Below are 25920 nucleotides of genomic sequence, written 5' to 3' on the forward strand. Positions count from 1 at the left end.
TAGAATCGAGGGATCCAAGAATTAAAACAAACAAACAAACCTTGAAGGGCCATGTTTAGTGATTTCATAATCATAAATTGTGTGCATGGTTGTAGGATAAAATCCTAAATAGGATACAACTACCACAAGATGTTAGCCATTCTGAATGAAGTCTTACATGTCCAGTAGCCAGAATTTTCCCCTCTCAAATAGGATTTAAGGAAAACTATTATAAATATTATAAAATCTGTTCTTAAATAACTATCATTACCAATGATTCGTCAGCACCTTCAGTGTATGTAGCAATTCCTCACCAGTCAACAGAACACATGCCACATTCTTTTCAAACTTTAATACTAATTAACATCCTTCGGTAAAATAGGTTAAGACAAAGGAAAACTTTCCTTAAATTTTTAAAAAGTTAACCCCATCTTCAAGTACACATTTTGGCAAATCTAAAATCTTAATCACACTAATAGAACAACTAAAAATTATTATAAAGAATTTGCTTTAGGTGCCATGTAAAGTTTTTTCTCAGACCATAACTCCTCTCTGCCTTACAGTGCACCAAAGGGAGGATGGCGCCAATGGGGAAGTCAAGTCTAGAATTCTCTGTGCAAATTCAGTCAGTTCAGCTGCGCAGTCATGTCCGACTCTGTGACACCATGGACTGTAGGATGCCAGGCTTCACTGTTCATCAGCAACTCCTGGAGCTTACTCAAACTCATGTCGATCGAGCCGGTGATGCCATTCAACCATCTCATCCTCTGTCGTCCCCTTCTCCTCCCTTTAATCTTTTCCAGCATCAAGGTTTTTTACAATGAGTCAGTTCTTCTAATCAGTTCTTCGAATCAGTTCTTCGAATCAGTTCTTCAAAACTCGAAAGTATTGGAGTTTCAGCATCAGTCCTTCCAATGAATATTCAGGACTGATTTCAGGACTGATTTCCTGAATCTGTACTCAATAATTTATTTCTGAGTCACTGATACTACTTGTGAGTTCTTTTGTCTTGTTATTCTTTACAAGGAATAAAAAGTAAGATTATTCTAAACAGTCATGTAAAACTAAGATTTCTTTTAGGAAAAATACTCAAATATATCAATAACAATCAAAAAAGATAGTAAACAATCTGTCTTTGATACTATCCAAGATAAGCCAGCCTGCTATCATGACTTTCTTGATTTCACATTCTAACCTCATTATCTGCTGTTAGATCGTATTTTTTGGGTTCTGTGTCCTCCCAACCACCAGCAATGTCATCTAAACATCAAGCATGAAGCAATACCACAAAATATGGAATTGTTTATTAAATATTATGTGCCAAGTAATGTGTTAGGCACAGGGAAATTAATAGGACCTAGCTTCTGCCTTGGAAAGTTTCATGGGGTATGAGACAGACAGATGGAGTTTACAAAATTGGCTATCATAATGCAATGAATGCTTCAATAGAGGTATGCACAAGATACCGTGGAAGCACAGGGAAGGGGGTACCTACATTGATATGCAACCAGGAAAACTTCATAAGCTAATTAATTGTAGAGTTTTAGGGGACGTGGAAAGAGAACATTTCAGGTAAAAGGAACTGCAGACCATGCCATGAGAAAGCATGGCAAACATTTTGGAAACCACAATTTATTTGAAAGACTAGAGAGGAACAGTAGAGAAGGAAGTAGCACTGGGAAGTCAAAGGCATAATTTAGAGAGTCTTAAGTGTCAGCTAATTTGGACTTTCTCTAAAAGTTAATAGAGGGCCACTGAAAAATTCTAAGTAGGAGAATGACAAGATCAGATTAGCTTTTCTTAAAAAGACATTGAATTTTTTAAATAAACTCAAAATGGATTAAAGATCTAAATGTAAGACCAGAAACTATACAACTCCTAGAGGAGAACATAGGCAAAACACTCTCCGACATAAATCACAGCAAGATCCTCTATGACCCACCTCCCAGAATATTGGAAATAAAAGCAAAACTAAACAAATGGGACCTAATGAAACTTAAAAGCTTTTGCACTACAAAGGAAACTATAAGTAAGGTGAAAAGACAGCCCTCAGATTGGGAGAAAATAATAGCAAATGAAGAAACAGACAAAGGATTAATCTCAAAAATATACAAGCAACTCCTGAAGCTCAATTCCAGAAAAATAAATGACCCAATCAAAAAATGGGCCAAAGAACTAAACAGACATTTCTCCAAAGAAGACATACAGATGGCTAACAAACACATGAAAAGATGCTCAACATCACTCATTATTAGAGAAATGCAAATCAAAACCACAATGAGATACCATTACACGCCAGTCAGGATGGCTGCTATCCAAAAGTCTACAAGCAATAAATGCTGGAGAGGGTGTGGAGAAAAGGGAACCCTCTTACACCGTTGGTGGGAATGCAAACTAGTACAGCCGCTATGGAAAACAGTGTGGAGATTTCTTAAAAAACTGGAAATAGAACTGCCATATGACCCAGCAATCCCACTTCTGGGCATACACACTGAGGAAACCAGATCTGAAAGAGACACGTGCACCCCAATGTTCATTGCAGCATTGTTCATAATAGCCAGGACATGGAAGCAACCTAGATGCCCATCAGCAGATGAATGGATAAGGAAGCTGTGGTACATATACACCATGGAATATTACTCAGCCATTAAAAAGAATTCATTTGAACCAGTCCTAATGAGATGGATGAAGCTGGAGCCCCTTATACAGAGTGAAGTAAGCCAGAAAGACAAAGAACATTACAGCATACTAACACATATATATGGAATTTAGAAAGATGGTAACGATAACCCTATATGCAAAACAGAAAAAGAGACACAGAAATACAGAACAGACTTTTGAACTCTGTGGGAGAAGGTGAGGGTGGGATGTTTCGAGAGGAATCGGGTGGAGCGAGAGGTGGGAGCGGGGATTGGGATGGGGAAGACGTGTAAATCCATGGCTGATTCATATCAATGTATGACAAAACCCACTGAAATGTTGTGAAGTAATTAGCCTCCAACTAATAAAAAAATTAAAAAAAAAAAAAAAAAAAGACATTGAATTTTTTAAAAATACAGGATGGATCAGATGGAGACAAGACTAGCAGTCATTGAATCAAGCTATTTCAGTACATCTTAGCATAAATTGTTAAAGGGATGAATGAAGGAAGGGAGAACAAATGAAGGAAGCTTGACAGTAAAAAGTGGAGGGAGAGGACCACTTTCTGAGATTTTTAGTAGACAGACTCTATAGAAATCGGCAGCCAATTATAATTGAAGTAATCCTTCAGAAATCCAAGTCTCTGCCCCAACTAGTAATGCTGAAGAAGCTGAAGTTGATTGGCTCTATGAAGACCTACAAGACCTTCTAAAACCAACACCAAAAAACGATGTCCTTTTCATCATAGGGGACTAGAATGCAAAAGTAGGAAGTCAAGAGACACCTGGAGTAACAGACAAATCTGGCCTTGGAGTACAGAATGAAGCAGGGCAAAGGATAAAAGAGTTTTGCCAGGAGAACGCACTGGTCATACCAAACACCCTCTTCCAACAACACAAGAAAACAACTCTACACATGGACATAACCAGATGATCAATACCAAAATCAGATTGATTATATTCTTTGCATGCAAAGATGGAAAAGCTCTATACAGTCAGCAAAAACAAGACCGGAAGCTGACTGTGGCTCAGATCATAAACTCCTTATTGCCAAATTCAGACTTAAATTGAAGAAAGTAGGGAAAACCACTAGACCATTCAGGTATGACCTAAATCAAATCCCTTATGATTATACAGTGGAAGTGACAGATTCGAGGGATTAGATCTGATAGACAGAATGCCTGAAGAACTGTGGACAGAGGTTCATGACATCATACAGTAGGATATGATCAAAACCATCCCCAAGAAAAGAAATGCAAAAAGGCAAAATGGTTGTCTGAGGAGGCCTTAAAAATAGCTGGAAAAAGAGAAGCTAAAGGCAAAGGATAAAAGGAAAGATATACCCATTTAAACACAGAGTTCCAAAGAATTGCAAGGAGGGATAAGAAAGCCTTCCTCAGTGATCAATGCAAAGAAATAGAGGAAAACAATAGAATGGGAAAGACTAGAGATCTTCAAAGAAAATTAGAGATAGCAAGGGAATATTTCATGCAAAGATGGGCACAATAAAGGACAGAAATGGTATGGACCTAACAGGAACAGATGATATTAAAAAGAGGTGGCAAGAATACATAGAAAAACTAAACAAAAAAGATCTTCATGACCCAGATAATCATGATGGTGTGATCTCTCACCTTGAGCCAGACATGCTGGAATGGGGAGTCAAGTGGACCTTAGGAAGCATCACTACCAGCAATGCTGGTGGAGGTGATAAAATTCCAGTTGAGCTATTTCAAATTCTAAAAGATGACTCTGTGAAAGTACTGCACTCAATATGCCAGCAAATTAGGAAGACTCAGCAGTGGCCACAGAACTGGAAAAGTTTAGTTATCACTCTAGTTCCAAAGAAGGGCAATGCCAAAGAATGTTCAAACTGCCTCACAATTGCACTCATCTCACATGCTAGCAAAGTAATGATCAAAATTCTCCAAACCAGGCATTAACAATACATGAACTGTGCACTTCCAGATGTTCAAGCTGGATTTAGAACAGGCAGAGGAACCAGAGATCAAATTGCCAACATCCATTGCATCATAGAAAAAGCAAGAGAATTCCAGAAAAACATCTACTTTTGCTTTACTGATTATGTCAAAGCCTTTGACTGTGTGGATCACAACAAACTGTGGGAAATTCAAGAGATGGGAATACACCTTACCTGCCTCCTGAGAAATCTGTATACATGTAAAGAAGCAACAGTTAGAATCAGACATGGAACAACAGACTGGTTCAGAATTGGCAAAGGAGTACAGCAAGGCTTATATTGTCACCCTGCTCGTTTAACTTATATGCAGAGTACATCATGCGAAATGCCAGGATGGATGAAGCAGAAGCTGGAATCAAGATTCCTGGGAGAAATATCCATAACCTCAGATATGCAGATGCCACCACCTTTGTGGCAGAAAGCAAAGAAGAGCTAAAGAACCTCTTGATGAAAGTGAAAGAGAAGAGTAAAAAAGTTGGCTTAAAGCTCAACATTCAAAAAGCAAAGGTCTTGGCACCCGGTCCCATCCCTCTATAGCAAATAGATGGGGAAATAGTAGAAACAGTGGCTGACTTTATTTTGGGGGGCTCCAAAATCACTGCAGATGGTGACTGTAGCCGTGAAATTAAAAGACACTTACTCCTTGGGAGAAAAGTTATGACCAACCTAGACAGCATATTAAAAACCAGAGACAATACTTTTGCTGACAAAGTTCTGTCTAGTCAAAGCTATGGCTTTTCCAGTAGCCATATATAGATATAAGAGCTGGATTATAAAGAAGCCTAAGCACTGAAGAATTGATGCTTTTAACTGTGGTGTTGGAGAAGATGCTTGAGAAACTCACAGACTGCAAGATCAAACCAGTCAATCCTAAAGGAAATCAGTCCTGAATATTCATTGGAAAGTCTGATGCTGAAGCTGAAACTCCCAACAGTTTGGCCACCTTCATCAGATGCAAAGAACTGATTCCTTGGAAAAGACCCTGATGCTGGGAAAGATTGAAAGCAGGACGAGAAGGGGACAACAGAGGATGAGATGGTAGGATAGACTGATTTGATGGACATGCATTCCAGGAGTTAGTGATGGACAGGGAAGCCTGGCGTGCTGCAGTCCATGGTGTCGCAAAGAGTCAGACACGACTGAGCGACTGAACTGAACTATAAGTGAATAGAAGGAAGGAGGCTAGTATGACTGCCAGGTTTCTGGCTGGGGTATTTGATGGCCTGAGACAAAAGTCACCGGTATCAAGACAACAACAACAACAAAAAACAACTGTCTCATAGGGAAGGGAGATTATTGACTCAGCTTTGGCCATGAAGTATGAGGTACTTGGGAGTTCATACCATGAAAATATGTATATGGTACTCAAGACAGAAGTCTACTGGAAGCACAGGTAATGTTTGGAAGTTGAAACCAAAGAAATCTTCTAAATGACTCTGAGACTGTAGAGTATAAGAGTATACCAGATAAAAAATAATAAATATCCTTAAACATATCAACACTTGGAAATTAGGAAGACAGGGAGAGATAAACCAGGATCCCCCAGAGTGGTAGATGAAACAAGAGGGTTTCAAAAAAAAAATAAAGAATGTGTTTTCTCATCTGCCAAGTAGGTTGTCAGATAATGCTCATAAAGTGTTTATCACAAAGCCTGTCCATAGAGCAGGATGATGGGCTTTGGAGAAGACATATCCAAGATAGTAAGACTCTATGGCAATGTGAGGTTAGATGGTTTTGCTCACCTCTGTTCCCTTTCTCATTGGCAAGAACACTGGAGAGAAGAGACGTTGATCATTGATATTCACAATGTCCATCAGTGAGGAATTAACCAGTGGAAATTCATCAAAATCAATTCAGGTCTACAAATAACATGTTAATGAAGAAAAATATATTTTATTAATTTACTCATTTTAATTGGAGGCTAATTACTTCTTATAACTATAAATACTCCTCTGTAACAACTTTTCAAAGCCATTTAAAATTAATTGAAAGGATCATATGACATGTAAACATCAGGAACTTGTATAGGGTTATTTGGGGAAGCAACAGTGCATAAAACTATTCAACAGAGTTCCATTTCCATCATTACTTGCGAAAAATAGTGAACTTACTTTACATAATGAATACTAAATATAAACAGAAGGGCTTAAATAGCAGTAGAAAGTAATCTGGGTTAAAGAATACATTTCCCGAAGACTATAAGAAGTCTGTAAGTTTGTTGTTGACATACTTTTCCTCGCTGTCATCTGATGCTGTAAATATTAATAACATTTTCAGTTTCCTTTTTAACTCTATGGAAGTGTGCTGCAGTAACTCTAAGATGTCCTGACTGGCACAGACCCATATATCCCTAAACATATTTATATATTTGTAAAACCACAATCATAGTTCTTAAAGCTTATTAGAGGAATCTGAGAAATAGTATGAATGGTTTCTTTCCTCTTGATGACAGCAACCCAGGATGGACAGACGAAGAATAAATAATATTGTCAGGTATCAGTCCCCAATCATTTTGGTACCAGGGATTGATTCCATGGAAGGCAATTTTCTGCCAGAGAGTAGAGGGGTGGTGGTGGTGTGGGGATGATTCAAATGCATACATTTATTGATTTTGTTGAGCAGGATGCAGAGTTCAGGCAGTAATGTGAATGATATAGAGTGGCTATAAATACAGATGAGGCTTCACTTGCTTGTCTGCCAATCGCCTCCTGCTGCGCAGCCTGGTTACTGGCCCTGCTGTGCAGAACTGGTACTGATCTGTGGTCTTGGGGTTGGGGCACCTGAGATCATGGAGCAGCCTCATGCATCAAAGACTAAAGGAAGGTACCCATAGCAATTATTTTCATTAAATAATCAATTTCCAAAGTTTTCAGCAGTATTTCTTAATAAGTGAATTAAAAATGAAAATTTCAAATACTTAAAAGTACCAGCTTAATTTATAAAATTAAATTCAATAGACATAAAGTTACCCTATCAAGTTGCTATAAAAGTTTTAAATATCTTTATACTTATCTTTTCTCAGACCAGCAACAAAGAGTGTGTAGGTTGGTTGGTTCCAGATTACCGACCAAACTTTGAGTAGGATTGGTCTAGAAAACAATTTCTCTTGAAATATTCATGAGAATGAGAAGAGGATGGAATTTCAGTAACTTATTACATAATCATATTTTGTGACTCCCTTTCACCAAACTCATAGAAGATAACGTATAGACCAGAACACAAACCAGCATGTTCACTGTATACAGATTTAGCGCCTCTTCCCTAGATAGTGTTGGATAAATACTGACAACCCTCAAATCTTTAGGCTCTACTGTTCTATACACCTGGGTATCATCTTGCTTCAGTTCTCATAATCTTCCTCCAGATGGATATAATAAAACTGATTTAATTTCTGCTTACAGTCACATTCCAATTTGACTTCTTACATAATACAAAAACTACCTTTGACTCAAGTTCTAGATGTTTCCAAATGTCAATCATACATTTACAAGTAATCTTTTGGTTTATAACCACAGATATGGTATATAGACACCCTCATTGTGGCAGAGTTTCTGGTGCAATTTTCTAAAGAATTTTTTAAGCAAAAATGGGAAAAGGAAATGGAAAATTTCTTTTTATTTAAATTCTCAGGGATTTTCTCACTGGTTGGACATTATATTCCTACAAGTGATGGCAAATAAGTTCACCTTAAAAGTAAATTATAATGGGATTAATTCCCTGGGAACGTGGATTCAGAAAAAGATGGTTGTTATATTTTGACAACTGGAGTCAGATTAGGATAATCTGGTGCCTCCATCTCTACTGCAGAGATTATAACAAGGCTACAGATCTATCAGAACAACCTCTTCTGGGACAAATTCTAGCTCTGTTTCAAATTGCCACACAAATGTCCCTTCCTCTCTTTCTTTTTTTGTAATGACTATTTATTAATACATGTATCACATATGTTCACAATAGCAATGCATCTTGTTGGCATATGAGACAGAGGCATTATTTTTTAAGATCTTTTTAAAATATTTTGACTTTTGTTCCCCCTTCAGTAGTCATCATATAATGAAATGTTCCAGATTTCTTCCACGTAAATAACATTTCAGACATTCATTTTCTGAAAATAGTCCCTGAGATTCAGAAAATATTAAGAATATTGGCTATGACTTAAATCCGCTAAGTGTTCATTTGCTATTCCCCACCCCCACCAATAAGTGGTTATAACACTGCTGACATTTGTTTATTTCTAAACTTGTATTTTTACAATGTTGTAGTTTTGTAGTTGTACCAATTATAACTTGTACCCTTTTTTCATTTAATATTACCAAGTATTTTCTTCATTAATTAAACTGGTTAATTCCTAACAGACATTGTGAAAAAATATGTCAAATATAGATATCTCAAGTGATATCACCTACTATATGTTCATTTTTCAAAACCAATTCTTATCTCAGAGCCTGATTTTTTTCTAAGTTCAAGAAAAAATGCAAATGTGTCTAGCACAGATTGGAAAACAATGAGCACAATACATTTTAGCTTTTCTAATATAGTTATCAGGACTTCATTCTATGAATACTTAAAATATACAACTTCTGGGCATTTCCACATATCTATATCCCTGAAATATTCAGAAATGGTGCCTTTCTCCAAGCATAATTTGAGGATCTTTGTTTCTTTTATGCTTATTATTTACTCTTTACAAAGTTGCCAGTGAAAATGGACATGTGAATTATGAAACATGTCAGTGTGCCTACAAAGTTCAGCACCATAGGATAAAGTAAAATAGACTTTTACTGGTCTTATATTGGAGAAAGTGAAAGTGTTAGTCGTTCAGTCATGCCCGACTCTTCATGACCCCATGCATGGACTGCTGCCCATCAGGCTCCTCTGTCCATGGGATTTTCCAGGCAAGGATACTGGAGTGGGTAGTTATTTCCTTCTCCAGGGGACCTTCCCGACCCAGGGATCAAACTCAGGTCTCCTACACTGCAGGCAGATTCTTTACCGACTGAGCTACCAGGAAGCCCAAGGAAATGGCAACCCATATATATTATTCACTTAGTAACTTTTTTTCTCTTTCCTCATTTGTATATAAATTCCATTGGAGGTAGATATAATGTTTATATTGTCCATCATAAGATAGCAGAGTGCCTGGCATAGGCTAGGCATTTTAACAAGTGAAGAGGAGGAAGGGAGGCCAAAGCTATGAGGGTAAGGGTGCATGCAGTGAAAACCCCAGGCAGCCAAGGACAAAAACCCAGTGAACACCATCATTAAAGGGACTGAGAAAAAAGTAGAAGCCTGCATAGAAAATTTAGGAAGACAGGGAATGGGATACCCAAAAGGATTTCTGGAGGGAAAGTAACCTAATCATATCCAGATAAATTGGATATCTACTGTATTAATGTGTCAGAGGACTCCAGAAATACATTACACGATAACTATCTTAAGTAGAAGAAACTTTCCTTCTTACATAAGGTTGACCCTAGTAATGCTGCTTGAGTCACTGTCTGCCTGGATTATCTGCACTCTAAATGCCAACTCTTTAAATTAAGCCTGTCAAGGGACAATTTTGCCATAACATGCATAACAAACCTTTAAAATTTATTTACACTCCATTCCTTTTCTCTGGCCAAATTAAATTCTCCTTTTCTAAGCTATTTTTGCCTCACTTCAGACTGTGGCATAATTCAACATGTCCTAAACAGTTACATGGAGACTGTGGTCCTCCTGATTTCCAAAAATTCTCAAATGATCTAAACATAAGAAGAATTTTCTTAGGTTAGTCCAGATACCAGTATGTGAATCAGTCATAAGAATGACACGGTATGAAAATGCTATGAAGAGTTATAGGTTCACAGTAAGTCCTTTATTCAGTATCCCAAGGAAACACTTCCTTCCAGTAGGCAAATAGAAATATTCTTTTTGTTAATCTGTCACATCAGAATATGCATGCTGAACCTCCACAGAAGTAAATATTCATTACATTAAGAGGCAGGGTTTCAAATGTGAAAACAGTTTCATCTGATTTGAAGACTTACCTAAGTAACTTGAGTGTCTGTACTCAAGTTGATTAAAGTTAGACATAAAAGGGCAGAATATGGACATAATAGAGATTTACTAAAGAGAACTATTTCTTAAAATAGTTTTAAGAGGTTTTTTGAAAACTGCCTTAAGTCAATTTTACAGAGAAAAAAATACCTCTAATGATTGGCCTTGATGACTTAATAAAACATTCATTTCTGATCCAGCAGGATTCTTTTACCTAAACATATTTACATTTTTAGCAATCACCTGACAGTTTCCATGTCTGACTGGGTCAAAATATAATAGCCGAAGTATAGGAACTAGCCTATACAGACTTTGAACTTGAAAGGCTTGTAATAAGCTTAATTGCTTGCTGGAAATTTCTGTGACTAAAAATTGCATAGAAATCATGATGCATCACTGTTGTTTGGTTATTATTTATCTAGCATATTTAAAAGACTTGAAATCCTCATCCCAAGAAAAATCATACTTTAAATATGAGACTTATTTTGTGAAATACAAATACTGAATCATTTCATATACTTGAAGCTAATATAATGTTATATGTCAATCATACCTCAATTAAAAATAATAAACACACAAAATATATAGCTATTAAAAAGACAACAAAACTTTAAGTCAATAACTTAGGGGAAGAAGACTGTCATTTTTTAACACAGAGCATGCTTTAAACAACATTCACACACTGAAAATTATATGTTCACAGAAATTTAAGTATACTATCCATTTTTAACATTTTTTAAAACGAATCACACAAGAAGATTCATTTTACATATAAAACAGGCTGTTCCATAACAGAAAAAAAGAAAATAAACTGTTACAATGTTAACAGGAGCCATGGTTGTATCCCTGAACTTTTAGGACACTTCTTTTAAGTTTGAGGATATACTTAAGACTGCCCTCTTTACTGGTATCCAGACATCCACAGGGATACTTGCCTCTATTAAATACACTTGGTACATCATACCTTTCAATATAGTAATTTTTCTAGGTTGTTGTCATCACATTTGATCTATCATTGCAATGGCAATACTCTTGCTTTTTTTTTTTTTTAAATCAGACTTCATTACAGCCTCAATCTACCATTCAAGGCCCTAATAAATCCAAGAAGAAAGAAGAGTTGAAATCCTCCAATTTTTATATATCTGGTATAAGTGGAATCAATGATTCCTTTCCAGGAGATCTGCCATCCTGTAAACAACTCCCTGCTCTTCTTCTTGTTTTTGCTCATTTGTAGTCTTTTGCAGTGTTTCATCTTCCATAACGCTTTTCCTCAATGCTCTTATAGTCTCCTTTACCTCCCAAATGTTGGCGTTTGCATTTTAGACATGCTAAAGAAGTCCTACCTACCATGATGAGTTCAAGGACACATGTTTTGCTGAGAAAAGTATTAGTAACTGCTACATGGGCATTCTGTTCAGCTGGAGAAGTCCTCCTCCATCTTATGGCTTCTCTCTGGAGCATTGCCTTTTCAGAGGTATTACCTTACTTCTGGATGTCTGAACCACTATTTGCAAGCCTGTTCGCTCAGTCTGAACACTGCTTTAACAAGTTCGGGTGCTGATGTTCCAAGTGCAAATCTATAGTGGTAGGTGAGAAGTACTCTGACCACAGGAGCCTCCTAAGCAATGACAGGATGGACCACTGGTCTCTAAGTAGTTTTAATCAGCAGCTTAAAACTACTGGGCTCAGTATAGCGCACATGCTTAGCAGTGAACCGTAACACCACAGGACACATATAACCATGGCAGCTGCCAAAGTGGCAGGCCCATGACTACCCTGAGAAAACTCAGTGAGCTGGTGAGCAAGATCACATTTATTAATATATCTTGTTTCAAGTTTTGTTTTTTTATTAACGGCAAAAACATCTAGTTTCTCATCTGTGTCTTTTCCAAGTAGAACAAGATGGCACCGCATAGGAGAGGCCAAGACCACACCCTCACCGATCCCCCCCAAAGCTGATTAGTCCACTTATGAGTCTGAGCCCAGCTTTTAGAGCTTGATGAGCAACAGCTAACTGGATATTTCGTGTCAGCACTGCTTGTGATAATTAATTACAGGATCTGGCTCACAAGGCTCAACTTGTATCACAAGTTCTACAAGAAAACTGGTTAATACTGATTTGGCTCTGCTTGGCTAAATTTATGTATCATCCCACCAAATTCAGTTGTTTAAAAGCTCTCACTCTTCCAAGTAGCGTCACTGTGCGGACAAACTTTCGGATGGAGAGTCGCCGACTGACCGTGTTTTTTTAACCACACTCTTGGAAATGTCGCGTAAGTATTTTAATCACTATGGTGTTAACTCTGCCCATGATACATCGCCAATCCTTTCAGTGGGCCATTAAATAATTTACATTTGTCAAATGCCTTTTACCATATAAAAGTTTTAAATTTTTATGAAACGAAAGGGCATTATTTCCTCAAGGTCTTTGATTTTTCCTGACTTAGATGGAGTCAAAAGTTTCCAAGGCAGGCAATTTCTTTAAAATGAAGACAATTTGATTTTGGTTCTTCTAAAACCTTGCCTGACCCAAATCTCTTTATTGAAAGCACTTACTTTATTTATAGAGTATATGTTTATTAAAAAGTTGAATAACTATGCAAGCACAGTTTCTAAGTAGACGCTCTAATAAATCCTAAAATGCGTCTGTACACTGACTAAGAAAAAATTTGATCCCTAAAATCTCTCCAATCTACGCTCAATGAAAACAGCAAACAAAAGGCCTCAATGTTAGTAGAAAACCAAGTTCTTCAGAGCAGGTAAAACTCCGGTTTACTCCTAGAAAGCAGAGAAAAAAGTTTTCAGATTATAAGTGACAGAGCTGGCCTTGTGTAACAGAACAATGGTGGTAAGGCTTTACTTCTTAATGGGTCTCAGTTACGAAGAGAGTGAAAGAGTTCTGAAAACGAACAAAAAGGAAAGCTTTAGCTTTGACGCAAACAATTATATCAATCCTTAACCAAACCGAAAGTTGATTTTTAGAACGCTGCCTAACCTTTCATGATCCGTGACAACACGTCAAATGAGCAGAGGTACAAAGGACGCGTGCGATTTCCAAATGCCACGCTCGAGCCAACAGCAGTTGCCCGCATGCGTCGTGTGAAGGCGCGACCAAAGAAGCCTGTGGGGAGCAGGAGCGTTTATGTGCATCCAAGGCATTCTCCAGTCTCCTGTGGGTTGCTCGCTGAATCACGCCGTCCTGCTCGAGAGCGCCCGCTCCGGCTCACCCGCGGTCAGGGCCGCGGAGCCAGCAGAACCATTGTCTCGCGATGGGGGTCTCGAGGCGCGGTGCCCGGGAAAACCGCAGGCAGAGCGAACTGTGGTCTGACTCTCAGCAAAAGGAGCCCGGGCCGGGACTGCGGCTCGGTGCCGGCCCCGCGGGCACTGCGTGCTGAGCCGAGGCCAGCTTCAGGCCTGCTCCGGTGACGAGGCTGTCCTCATCTCTCTGGGGTTTTAGTGAGGCGGTTGAGCGTCTCCTCCCGCTCCCGGCCTCCCCTCCAGCTCCCAGTCTCCCTCCCGCGCCCTTCCCGGACCTCTCCGCCCAACCCCTGCCGGCCAGCGCTCCGACGGCGGCCGCCGCCATTCACCAACCGGCTCACGCCGGTAGCCGCCGCCGCGCCGTGACGTCCCCAGGGCCGGACTTCCGCCCTTGTCGCCGGCGCTCGGCCTGGAGCCTGGCTGCGATTGGTCACCGGTGCGCGCACGTCACGCCACGTATATGACGCAAGGGCGCCGCGGCGCGCACATTGGCTGCCTGGGCTGCGGGCGGCGAGGCTGCGCGCTCTTCCCCGGGCCGCTCACTGCAGAACCGACTCCGGTGCCGCCGCCGCCGCCGCACGACGCCCGCCACCGCCCCTGCCCCGCCGCCGCCTCCGCCTCGGGACCGGCTGTATGGTTAGGCCACAATCTTCAATGAGTAGACATATTCCTGTGAGTACGCACGCCCCGCGCCACCGCCTTTGTTAGCAGCCCGGTGCCCCCCCGCGTCCCGGCCCGAGGCCCGGCGGCGGGCGGGGCGCCCGGCGGCACAGAAGCCGCTTTGTGACTGTCGCCGGCCCTGACGTCCGGCGGGCCGGTCGGCGCCCCAGGCCCCTTTGTTTGCCGCGGGGCCCGGCAGCGGGGACGTGGCCCGGGCGGGGCGCGGACTGCGCGTCAGTGCTGCGGGCGCGCCCCCGGACCCGGCGGGCGGGCGAAGCGGCGCTCGCGGACCGGGCCGGGACTCCGGCGCGGGCCGGCGGGACTCGGCCTGTGCGGCCATCCTGCGCTCCGCGGCCGCGACCGGCGCTCGGACAAAATGGCCTCGGCGCCGGCGCCGGACTGAAGGCGCGGCGCGGACCCGTGATCCAGGCCGCGCGGCCCCGCCAGGTGAGCCGCCCGCCCCGCCCGTGCGGCGGGAGCAAGTCTGGGCTTGTCGCCGCCCCGAAGCGGGGCGGGCCGGCCGGAGAGGAGCGGCCAGCCTTAGAGCCTTGAGAGCGGCTGGCACGCTCCGCTCCGGCCTCGAGCGACTCACGGCGCTGTAATCTGGGCCCTTCGGGTTGTTCTTGAAACTCGTCTTGTTGCTTCTGGTCGCCTTGTGGTACCGTGGCCAACCAGACCACAATGAGGTTGAACTCCCGCCCGTGGAACTCTCTAGTATTACACGAGTACAAAGGTGTTTGCACGGTTGTCTGGCACCGTTGATTTCTTGAGATTCAGATTATGAGCCTTCTTTTTTTTGGCTTTAAGGAGATCCTTGTGGGATCTTAGTTTCCCGATCAGGGGTTGAACCCTTGGCAGTGAGAGCGCAGAGCTTCCCTGGTAACTCAGCTAGTAAAGAATCCTCCTGCAACGCGTATCCTCGGTTGGATTCCTGGGTCGGGAAGATCCCCTGGAGAAGGATAGGTTACCCACTCCAGTATTTTCGGGCTTCCCTGGTGGCTCGGACTGTAAAGAATCCGCCTGCAATGCGGGAGACCTGGGTTGGGAAGTTCCCCAGGAGGTGGAGGGCATGGCAACCCACTCCGGTGTTTTTGCTTGGAGAATCCCCATGGATGGAGGAACATGGCGGGCAAATGGTCCTTGGGGTCGCAAAGAGTCGGACACAACAGAGCGGCTAAACACACAGCACAGTGAGAGCGCGTAGTCCTAACCACTGAACCGCTAGGAAATTCCCATCCTGTGACCCTTTTTATATGAATTTTTGTGTGATGGCAGTGAAAAAGTTGAAGACAAGAATGCTAGACCATTTTCAGGAGTAAGCAGCATTTTATACATGTATTAATCCAGGGGCATTATATAAAGTTGTGGAACAAACTCTCCAATTAACCATTTGTCAAATAGTTACAGAGATGTATTGCTTTGACTCTGCAATATGACAAATTTCTGCGCAGACATTGCTGCCATTTCTTTCTGTGATTTCTCCTTAAACAGCCTACTTGGAAAAGATATGGCCAGGCTCAGCAGTAACGGGAATTTTAGCTGTTAAATATGGAAATCAGTGGTGTGCAATACTGTCTCTATAAAACAGCTTTCAATTGAAAGAGGGTAGCATTTGGAAATCAGAATACTGAGATAAGAGCCCTTGACCTTAACAGCTTTGCAGATTACTTTAATTCACTGTCATTGGAAAGGTGCCAGAATAAACTTTTCATTCTAAGGAAGTAGTATAAAGATTTTATTAGGTAATTTATCCCCGAGAATACCTGTAAAGTGTTTGAGGCAGTGACTGGCTCTTAGTCCTCTTGTTAACCTGCTACTAATATTTTTTCAGTCCTGTTTACTTTCCACCACACAAGTTCCTTATAAACCACTTGGGAGAAGATTAATGTCAACATCAGTGCTTTTCCTGTATATATTCTGAAAATATCTTGTGAACATTCATATCATGTTTGATGCTAGCATAAAATTCATTCAGGTCTTTAAGGGGAACTTGGGAAAAGTATAATTGGTAACAGTTAACTTGCTTTTTGAGACTTGGGGACGAAATGTAAGGTAATTCACACCACCCCACCACCACCAGTTCCCCTTGACACAAGTTCCCCTGGATTACCGCCCCAGGAAGTGGCAACACACACTGGTATTCTTGTCTGTAAAATCACATGGAGAGAGGAGCCTGATGAACTAGTCAATGGGGCTGCAGAGTCAGACACAATTTAGTGACTAAACAACACTTTTCTTTGGATTGGATTTCAGTTTAAGATGGGATTAGTGAAATTTTAATTTTAAAATACAAGAGTATTGCAATTATGAACATCATTTTTATAGTTATAAATGGAAGTTCTATGTATGTGTATGTAGTGTGCTTATATTTCAACTTTCAGAGACTCAGATGAGGGGTAACTGTTAAAGGGAAACACTAAGTTAATAGGTTGTGAAGGAATTAATGGGGCAGTATATATGGTAGCATTTTGAAAACCAGTTTCTTTTCTTTTAATGTATTGACCAATATAGTGAATTTTTGTAATATGTAAAAATATTTTGGCAGTTGGAAAAATCAATATAGAAAGTTGTGCACAATAGTTTATAACAGTGTAAAGCAAATAGCCAAGGAGTAGTTAATAGAAGAATGTATATAAGGGATATTCACCAACTGTAACAGTGATACTCTTTGAGCGGTATTTGTATTGGATCAGTAATTTCAATTTAAAGTAATCTTTGCTTATTGACTTAATCTGTAGTCACCCTTGTATTTTTGTGGTTCAAGTGAAAGTTAAAAAATTAGCTTGGGCCTGAATTTGAAAAGGTAGCTATGCACTTAAATACTGTAAAAACATAACATGTTCCTTTTAAATTGAAAACAACGTTTTCTCTCTTTTAAACAGCAGTTCTGTGGTGTTCTCGGTCACACATTTATGGAGTTTCTGAAGGGCAGTGGAGATTACTGCCAGGCACAGCACGACCTCTATGCAGACAAGTGAACTGCAGAAATTCATTACTGCTTAACCAAGAAGCCCCCGTAAGACTGGTTAACCTGGACACAGAAGTGTTGAATTGAAATCCACAGAGCATTTTTTTACAAGAGTTCTGATCTGGATGGGGTAAACCTCAGTGCACTTCCTTTCTATTGCCTCAGTATTACTGGATTGAAGAATTGCTGCTTCTTGATAAGAGGTTCATTCATTCATTACTCCCAACTTCATACTTAAAAGCACTGAGAATTTCAAGTGGAGTATATTGAAGTTGACTGCGTTTCTTTGCATCATTTCTGTATTCAATTTTTTAAATTCTTTCATATCCCTATTGAGTGTTTTTTAACTAAATTAACATGGCTCGAATGAACCGCCCAGCACCTGTGGAAGTTACGTACAGGAACATGAGATTTCTTATTACACACAACCCAACTAATGCAACGTTAAGCAAATTTATAGAGGTAAGTTTTGATGCTTTTTAATAGCTTAAACTGATTGTAGTTTAATAGTGGAGCTTTTATATAGCAGTATTTGAAAATTGAGAGGTGGTCGATGACTATAGCTTCAACTCCCAGAAATATCAGTCTTCTCTAGGTTAGAGGTGAATTTTATACGTTTTTGAGAAGGCCATGTACTTGAAATAGGTTAGGTTTATAAGTTAATATCTAATTCTTCATGCCTCACAGTTTTCTTAATTTAAATTTATATGTGGACTGTTACCTGTGGCTGTTGCTTATAAAGTTGTTGGAAGGAGGCCCACTTTGTGTGTTTTTTACATTTTCTAAGCATAATGGCTGACAACTATAAACCAAAGTTAGTTTATGTCTTGGCCCTGTTTTGATGCTTAGGATACAATTTTCAGCTACTGATTTAATTCTGTTTCTGGTGGTTGCTAGATAGTCAAAACTGTCTCACTGCTTAACCTCTTCTGAATGACAGAAAGGATTGTAATGCTGAATAATTCATTTGTATGCATATATGCATTTTATTTTATAAATATCTATAGATAATCAGAAATAAAAAATAGGCCTCCCAGATCATAGAAGTACTTTTAATTTTTATTATCATCTATATATTTTTTAAATGCCAAGTGTTATAATTAGTAATAATACATTGAGTTTTAACACCTGTAATCTTAAATGGTGGGAGGTTTAACAGTGCATTTTTGAGATTTTAGATTCTTTAAATATATTTTTAAGGCTCTAAACTATACACTATATGCTGAGAATGAGAAGAAGTTTAAAGAATTAATATATGTGAAGTCAGATGACTTTGTCATAAGTGATTCCTTTGGTTCCTCAGTGGCTTCTGATCCTCTTGTCAGTGCCTCAGCCAGCCAGTGTTGCCATGACTGTAAACAACTTCAGTATATGAAGGGTCATGGACTTTTTTTAACTTAAAATTTATTAAAAATATGTGGTTTAACATTCCTGTTCAGTACTATTTCAGTATAGTCATTTAAAGCAAAAGACTGCTTCTCTTTTAAACATATATGATTTTCTATTAACCAACAATACCTATTAGAGAGATGATCAAAATGACAAACTGTGAGCAAGAATAATATTATTCTCCCATCCCATCCTCTAGAGCCCATTAAAAATAAGAACAAAACAAAAGAATAACATTTGTATAAACCCTTTGCTGTTTCCATGTTTTTATCCAGGAACTTAAGAAGTATGGAGTTACCACAATCGTAAGAGTATGTGAAGCAACTTATGACACTACTCTTGTGGAGAAAGAAGGCATCCATGTTCTCGTAAGTGTTTAATGGTTCCTCTGTGTTTATAGTACCATGCTGCAAGTTTAAGTTGTTATAAAATTATAGTCTTAGTTTCCAAATAAAGGTGAAAGCTGACCAGAGATTTGAAGTAATAAAAGATTTTCGTAAAGATTCAGCATTTATTTGCATTTCATTGACTGTGGGGTTTCATAAAGAAGCACTTATTAAAGATAAAATGCTTTTGGAAACATTTCGGTATTAGAATTTTAGAATTATTAGTGTGGTATTTATATTAAAAATCTAAAATGTATATTCTTTTGTCTTAGGATTGGCCTTTTGATGATGGCGCACCACCATCTAACCAAATTGTTGATGATTGGTTAAGTCTTGTGAAGATTAAGTTTCGTGAAGACCCTGGTTGTTGTATTGCTGTTCATTGTGTTGCAGGCCTTGGCAGGTAAGAGAATTTCTTAAACTCATTTAATGATGTCAATCTTAATTCTCAGTGAAAGCTTCATTTTTGACTCCTGTAAAGACAGTCATGAGTTTGTGAATCAATTTGCTTTGTTGGCTTACTGAAAGTAGGTGAGTGTAACAGAGTAACGTATTCCAGTACATTTGAAACTGACGAGTGCTATTGCTAAAATTTATACTTGCTTCTGTGGGCAGAATTGCTTAATTATGTGTTCTAAGCTGTACCTACAGTCACTGTCCAAGCTTACTGGGAAAATCACTAAGATGGTTTTGCATTGAATGTGGTATATTTTTGCATCCTGATGCAGTAGGAACTCATTACCCAGTAGTGCTAAAATACATGTGTCCATATTATTACCAAGCCCTCGGCCCCTGCTGCCCCCAGAAAGTCCTAGTGGAGGAGGGTGAAATGAAACAGTATGGCCCTGCAGAGGTGGGCGTGCAGCTGTGTCTCAGTCTAATTGATCATGAAACAAAGCAAATTTTTCTAGAAGATCTTTAAGTGGAAAGTATTTTTCACTGCTAGGAACTTAAGAAAATATTGTCAGCATTTATCAAGATACTGCTCTCCAGTAATGTAAGTTTTAATTTCTAGACTTATTTGTGTTAGTTTATGTAGTTACTAGTTTTCTTTTTGGTTATAGATGAAAACCCTGATTTGATGTGAAAGTGATATTTTATTAATGTCCAGCGTTTTCTATAAATACTAAAAGGAAGTGTGGCATAAATAAATAGTGGCTTTGGATTGAGGAATGTTTGGAGTATTGCATTTTCCAGGATTTGACTTTGAAAAATAATATATCAAAAATTCTTCCCAGAGCTCCAGTGCTTGTTGCCCTAGCATTAATTGAAGGTGGAATGAAATATGAAGATGCAGTACAGTTCATAAGACAGTATGTATTTAATAAGTTCTTTTCATTTGCACTTTCCTCATTGAATGTTGATGGATTTAAATATATTAATACTATGAGAGCAATTTGTTTCTAAGAGCCTATTTGGCCATTTTGTTCATTCTTGAGATAGTATTAACACCAGGAAATATCTTTCCCGTTCATGTAGATGTTCATATTATAGAAATTCTAATCCAGTAATCTGTAAATTACTGATTTACTTTAAATTCTTGATGAGGTGGTTTATTTGCCTTTTTATTGAGGTGTAATTTATATAGAGTAAAATACATAGATCTCAAAGATAGATGAATTGACCAAAACAGCCAAATAAAATAGCTACTCAATGCAGTGTATAGAATATTTTGGTGATTCTAGAAAATGCCCTCGTGCTCTTTGTAGTCACCTTCCCAGCCACCAGAGGCAATCTCTTTCAGCCGCCTATTACAGTAAACTAGTTTTGCCTTTTCTTGGACTTTATATGAATGGATTCTTAAGTTTTGACTATTGTAATCACCACCACCCCAAACATTTAGAAAATTAACTTTTTACAGCTCTTTTCCCCTTTACACATGTTGCCAGTCCATGTTTCTCCATTAAGTCACAATTTAATAATCAGAAGGTAAATTGCTACAAGAAAGGTGATAATTTCCTTCTATGGAACAGTAAATGTTAATATGCTCAAAGGACTTTGCTTTAATTACTTCCTTTGTTTTCTTCTAGAAAGCGACGAGGAGCTTTTAACAGCAAGCAACTTTTGTATTTGGAGAAGTATCGTCCTAAAATGCGGCTGCGCTTCAAAGACTCCAATGGGCATAGAAACAACTGTTGCGTTCAGTAAAACCAGGGTGCATGATGCCATTGCTTGGAAGTGGAACCTGAGACACGATGGAATTTGTCGTACATAGCAGATAGCCCAGTTGACTTGGTGAATAAGTCTGATGAAGCTTCCATAGGAGTGTTGAAAAGCAGTTTTACCAGGCCACAGGCCTGGCAGAATTGCAGTCTCTGTTCAGGTTATGATCAACCTATTTGAATACTAGTAAAGAATTCTTGCTGTTCAGCATTAATATGTGCTTATAATTTGTACCAATTGACCTTTCCTGAAATCATGCAGTATTGAGTCATGTCATTAAATCTGTTTCCATGCCAGAATCTTACCAATACGTAAGAAATTTAGAAAGACTAGGTGCCAAAATACCCAGCACAATACTTGTATATTTTTAGTATCATATAGAACAAATCCCAGGAACTATGAACACTCTGGACCTTATGTGGTTTATTCCTTGCATCATTTCAAACATAGTAGGGCCTATGAGGTTTGTTTGCTCACAATATGTTTACATCTCCCACATTCATACCAGTATACATCAGATTTGCTCCCTTTTTAATTAACCAAGTCTTACAGTGATTATTTAATATCTTTCTATAAATCTCATTTTATGTTGTAGAAGGCCTCCATTTTGAAAATCTACATTGTACAGAAGCACATGTCTTTAATGTCTCCAGACAAAAGCCTTACAGTTCATTTTAATGTTTGCACTTTGGGGTGCAACTTACAGGGAGGGCCTGAAAAAAGAATGGGAGGGGGCTATTAAGTATTTTTAGTAAAATGTTGCCTTTGTCTTGTGCAGAACATGTAGAATATGCGCTTTAATTTAGTAAATATTTTTTTAAAAGGTAGAAATACTTTGTTACTGTAACTAAAATAATTCTTAATCAAAATTTCTGAAATTCTTGTAATTTTTTTTCATACTTACTGAAGTTGTTTACCGACTTAGTTTTGTTTGAAGTGTGATTCCCAGCCTCTCGGAAAAAAAAAAGTGGGTTTCTGCTAATGAATTGAGCAGACATTTAATATTTTATATACCTTTTGAGCTGTGTAACTTAATATTTGGATACTTGACAATTTGTTTTATTATGTAATTGATAAAATGGTGATGTGTATTAACGTTAGCTCAACCATATATTTATACTGTCCGGGAACAAGTGGTTATAGTTCTGTGGGAGAAATAATTTGTCAGTGTTCACCAGCTTGTAAGAATCTAGTGCAAGAGCTTAAACATTAAATAAATGATGATATGCGTTTATCGTCACTGAAGTTGTTTTGCTTCTCATTAACTTACTTTGTAGGACACCATGTGAAAGAATTGCTCTTAGTGCCATTTGAAGTGTGGATTTTGTTTAACAAATGAAGGATTAAACGAAGTTGACATGATAAGTTCCTTGCAGACACAATTAGGGAACTTTAATGAAAGTGCTTTCCATTATACACTTTTTAAGGTTTAGATAACTTTGGACCAATGACCCGATTCTGTACTGAGGAGAAACAAGTAGAGGAAGGCCATGATTTGAAGCGCAGTTCCATCAACCAAGTGGTTTTTTGCAGCTTACCTTCTGGGCGTTTGTTCTCATTGCGTATCAATAATTGCATACCTTTTTAAGTTTTGAGTTAAGTCTAACTTTTGGAACGTGAGGTGTTAGTTTCAGCCATCTGAAAAGCTTTTGTATATAGTTCAGTGTTAATCTGAAAGAAACATGTCTGATTTTTTTTTTTTTTTAATAAAACTGTGTAGAAGCCTCAAAATTTGAGTAAGCAACAATGCTTCACCTTATGTTTTAAAGAATTTGACTCCATCTCTTCATATACCAATTTAGCACTTAATATACTCCATTCTTGAAACTTGGAGCCAAAACCAAAGGGGGTCCTGGGGGCCATTGCTTCTTTAAATCTTCAATCTTTTGTGACTGTGGCTAGTAACTTGACCTGGGTGGTTTTGTTTTGCAGCCTGCTCTTGGGAAGTGCGATTGATCACTACATGATAATTAGTATTATCACACAACGCATAAAATAGCATTTGTGTTTATTGAGAAGTCCTTCATGATTAGTGAAAAACATTTTGAGTTTGAAACGTTTAGTTTGCAGTGTTGGATTGTCAGTTTACTTTGTAAACATCTCTGCAGTATTCAGCATGATGAGATTTAGTTTTTAACTATTTAGTATTTTGTAAATAAGACTACAGAAATCCTCATAATATATCCTGGTAGATTCCATGTATCTAATAGTTGAAATATGAATTGAGGTCTTGAATACATGAAGTTATCAGATGGTGTTCTAAAATTCAGTATGTTGTTAATCATAAGAGAAAATACAGTCTAGTTGGAGTAGAAATAAAAGATCATTTTGCATTGCATAGAAACTTTGTTATTCCTTCTAATACCCCCTTTTCCTAAAACAATGCTCTTATTCCCACAGCTCCATGCCTAGAAGCGTTCAACCCAGGCATGCAACCACATCTGGTCATCCCTCTTCAACCAGAGCACTTAAAAATTATATTGTGGTTCCCCAACTTAGCTTCAGAATCTTAATCTCTGGAATCTTTTTAACTGCCATTCTGTTCTTGTTAAATACTATTTGATAAGCATTTAAGAGTATCATGGAGAACATGAAAGACAGTGGTGTCAGGTTTTGGTCACTAAAATGAGCACCCCAAATTGTGGTCAAATTTTGACTGTCCCAGTCCTTAGAATGCTTTCTGTTGGAGTTTAAAGCCATGTAGTTTCAAAGGAAAGGGAAAGCATGAGTAATGCTTTTTTTTTCACGTGTAGACAGATTCTTTTAAAGTACAGTTTTGAAGAAACAGTAGTGTTTTCAGTATATGTTTACATATTCCCTGATTCCTTGAGTAAGTTGTGTGTGTGTTCCTTGAGTAAGGGGTGTGTGTGTGTGTGTGTATATACACCTCCCTACACCTGAGTTGAATATGTTAGAGACGGGTTTAAAAAGTGGGGGCTTCACTGGCAGTCCAATGGTTAAGACTCCATACTCCAAATGGTAGGGGGCAAGGGTTTGATCCCTGGTCGGAAAACAGATCCTGCATGCCATGGAGTCAAAAAAGTGTCTGACACAGTGCTTCTGCATTACGTTTGGGGTAACTAGCCTAGGAAAGGAAAGGAAAAAATACATATTTACCTTCAATGGATTAGGCCAGTTGTATGCATTAAATTGTGAATGGAAGATTTAGTAATTACACAAATTGACAAATATTGTCAAACTAATCAGTTGATTGATGTACCTTTTATGATAGCTACCACATATTAAGGGTCTTATGAAGTTTTCATAATTTGATTACCTTATAACCCTATGTTGGTTTTCACAAACGACACATTAAGGGATATGAACCTCTAGTTAGGTGACTAGCTGATATGTGGTAAAAAGGAATAAGATCTGTGTGACTATCCACTATACCACAAAAGTATGACTATACATGTATGCTTGGCCATTTTTCTGTTACCAGTTGTTAAAGAATTTTATATGACTTTTGAATTGAAGGATAATTGCTTTACAGAATTTTGTTTTCTGTCAAACATCAACATAAGGATAATTGCTTTACAGAATTTTGTTTTCTGTCAAACATCAGCATAAATCAGCCATAGTATACGACTTCTTAAACTCTTGCCTGTGGAACTCATTTTGTTTAAGAACCAAGTGTTCTTTGTAAATGCTGTGATTTTGTAAATTTCTTTATTTAGATTGAAACCTTTTTTACTTTTGCAGGGAAAAAGCTTTTTTAATTAAGTCAGGATAGTAGAGGAGCCTGGCAGGCTATAGTCCATGGGGTCCCAAGGAGTCAGACACCACTGAGTGACTTTCACTTTTCACTTCAGGCTAAGATAATGCTGCAGAAGCAACCACCCTGAGAGTAACTTGGCTTTATTTCTCATTTAAGCTTCATACCTACCAGAAGGACCCAAGCTGTTGGAGCATCTACTCTGGGACAGTGGTAGCTGTGAAAGAAGGCAAAAAAGGCTTTGGAGTGTCAAATTTCTTGACTAAGAAATCATTCTTCTATTCAACTCATTGGACAAAACTGGCCGCTCAGAACGTAAAATGTACTGAAAAAGACAAAAATAGCATTAATCACTACCACATCAGCTTATAAAGTGGATATCTTAAGCAACGTCCTACATAACTGGGATAAACATTAGGGGACAATGTTTCTCAACCAAAATAGAGGCCATGAAGTTTATTAAAGTGTGTGCATATTAGGGAATCATAGGTGCTTATTTAAACTTATAATTTTAAATAAAACTTTAGCTGTGGTCATTTGGCTTACTAGTTAGTTTCATATATGTATATATACATACATATGTATATATATTTGTGTGTGTGTGTGTGTGTGTGTGTGTGTGTGTATGACTTGTTACATTTGCTAGGATTTACTCAAGTATTAAATGCCAAATTATCAGATGTGTTTTTGTAACTCCAATACATATATATCCATCTTAGGAAAAAAGTTTTCATTATGAAAGT

The 25920-nt window shown here is 38.7% G+C and overlaps 2 protein-coding genes and 1 long non-coding RNA gene across 3 annotated transcripts; 2 read left to right on the top strand and 1 right to left on the bottom strand.

Moving 5' to 3' along the window:
- Positions 1-316: 316 nt before the first annotated feature.
- Positions 317-14234, bottom strand: LOC133048315 (uncharacterized). The gene is made up of 3 exons (XR_009690995.1): positions 13634-14234; positions 6342-6458; positions 317-996 (listed from the first exon to the last, which is right to left on the bottom strand). It is a non-coding gene; the product is annotated as an uncharacterized LOC133048315 (long non-coding RNA).
- Positions 14235-14446: 212 nt separating this feature from the next.
- LOC133047956 (uncharacterized) lies at positions 14447-17577 on the top strand. The gene is made up of 2 exons (XM_061131438.1): positions 14447-14568; positions 17439-17577. The coding sequence occupies exons 1-2, from the start codon at positions 14530-14532 to the stop codon at positions 17532-17534; spliced, it is 135 nt and encodes a 44-aa protein (XP_060987421.1). The 5' UTR covers positions 14447-14529; the 3' UTR covers positions 17535-17577.
- A 271-nt stretch (positions 17578-17848) lies between these two features.
- On the top strand, positions 17849-22696 carry PTP4A1 (protein tyrosine phosphatase 4A1). Its single transcript, XM_061131437.1, has 5 exons — positions 17849-17986; positions 19189-19281; positions 19572-19702; positions 20538-20612; positions 21330-22696. Exons 1-5 carry the CDS (start codon positions 17882-17884, stop codon positions 21445-21447), a joined length of 522 nt encoding a protein of 173 aa, XP_060987420.1. The 5' UTR covers positions 17849-17881; the 3' UTR covers positions 21448-22696.
- Positions 22697-25920: the final 3224 nt, after the last annotated feature.

The sequence above is a fragment of the Dama dama genome, chromosome 28 (genome assembly GCF_033118175.1).
Source record: "Dama dama isolate Ldn47 chromosome 28, ASM3311817v1, whole genome shotgun sequence".
In the NCBI taxonomy this organism is placed as follows: Eukaryota; Metazoa; Chordata; class Mammalia; order Artiodactyla; family Cervidae; genus Dama; species Dama dama.

Bases quoted from the DNA above. Each gene is read 5' to 3' on its own strand.
- LOC133047956 (XM_061131438.1), top strand. From the start codon at position 14,530: ATGGTTAGGCCACAATCTTCAATGAGTAGACATATTCCT. The intron at 14,569-17,438 runs GTGAGTACGCAC...TCTTTTAAACAG, and splicing joins CAATGAGTAGACATATTCCT to CAGTTCTGTGGTGTTCTCGG.
- PTP4A1 (XM_061131437.1), top strand. From the start codon at position 17,882: ATGGCTCGAATGAACCGCCCAGCACCTGTGGAAGTTACGTACAGGAAC. The intron at 17,987-19,188 runs GTAAGTTTTGAT...GTTTTTATCCAG, and splicing joins CGTTAAGCAAATTTATAGAG to GAACTTAAGAAGTATGGAGT. The intron at 20,613-21,329 runs GTATGTATTTAA...GTTTTCTTCTAG, and splicing joins GCAGTACAGTTCATAAGACA to AAAGCGACGAGGAGCTTTTA.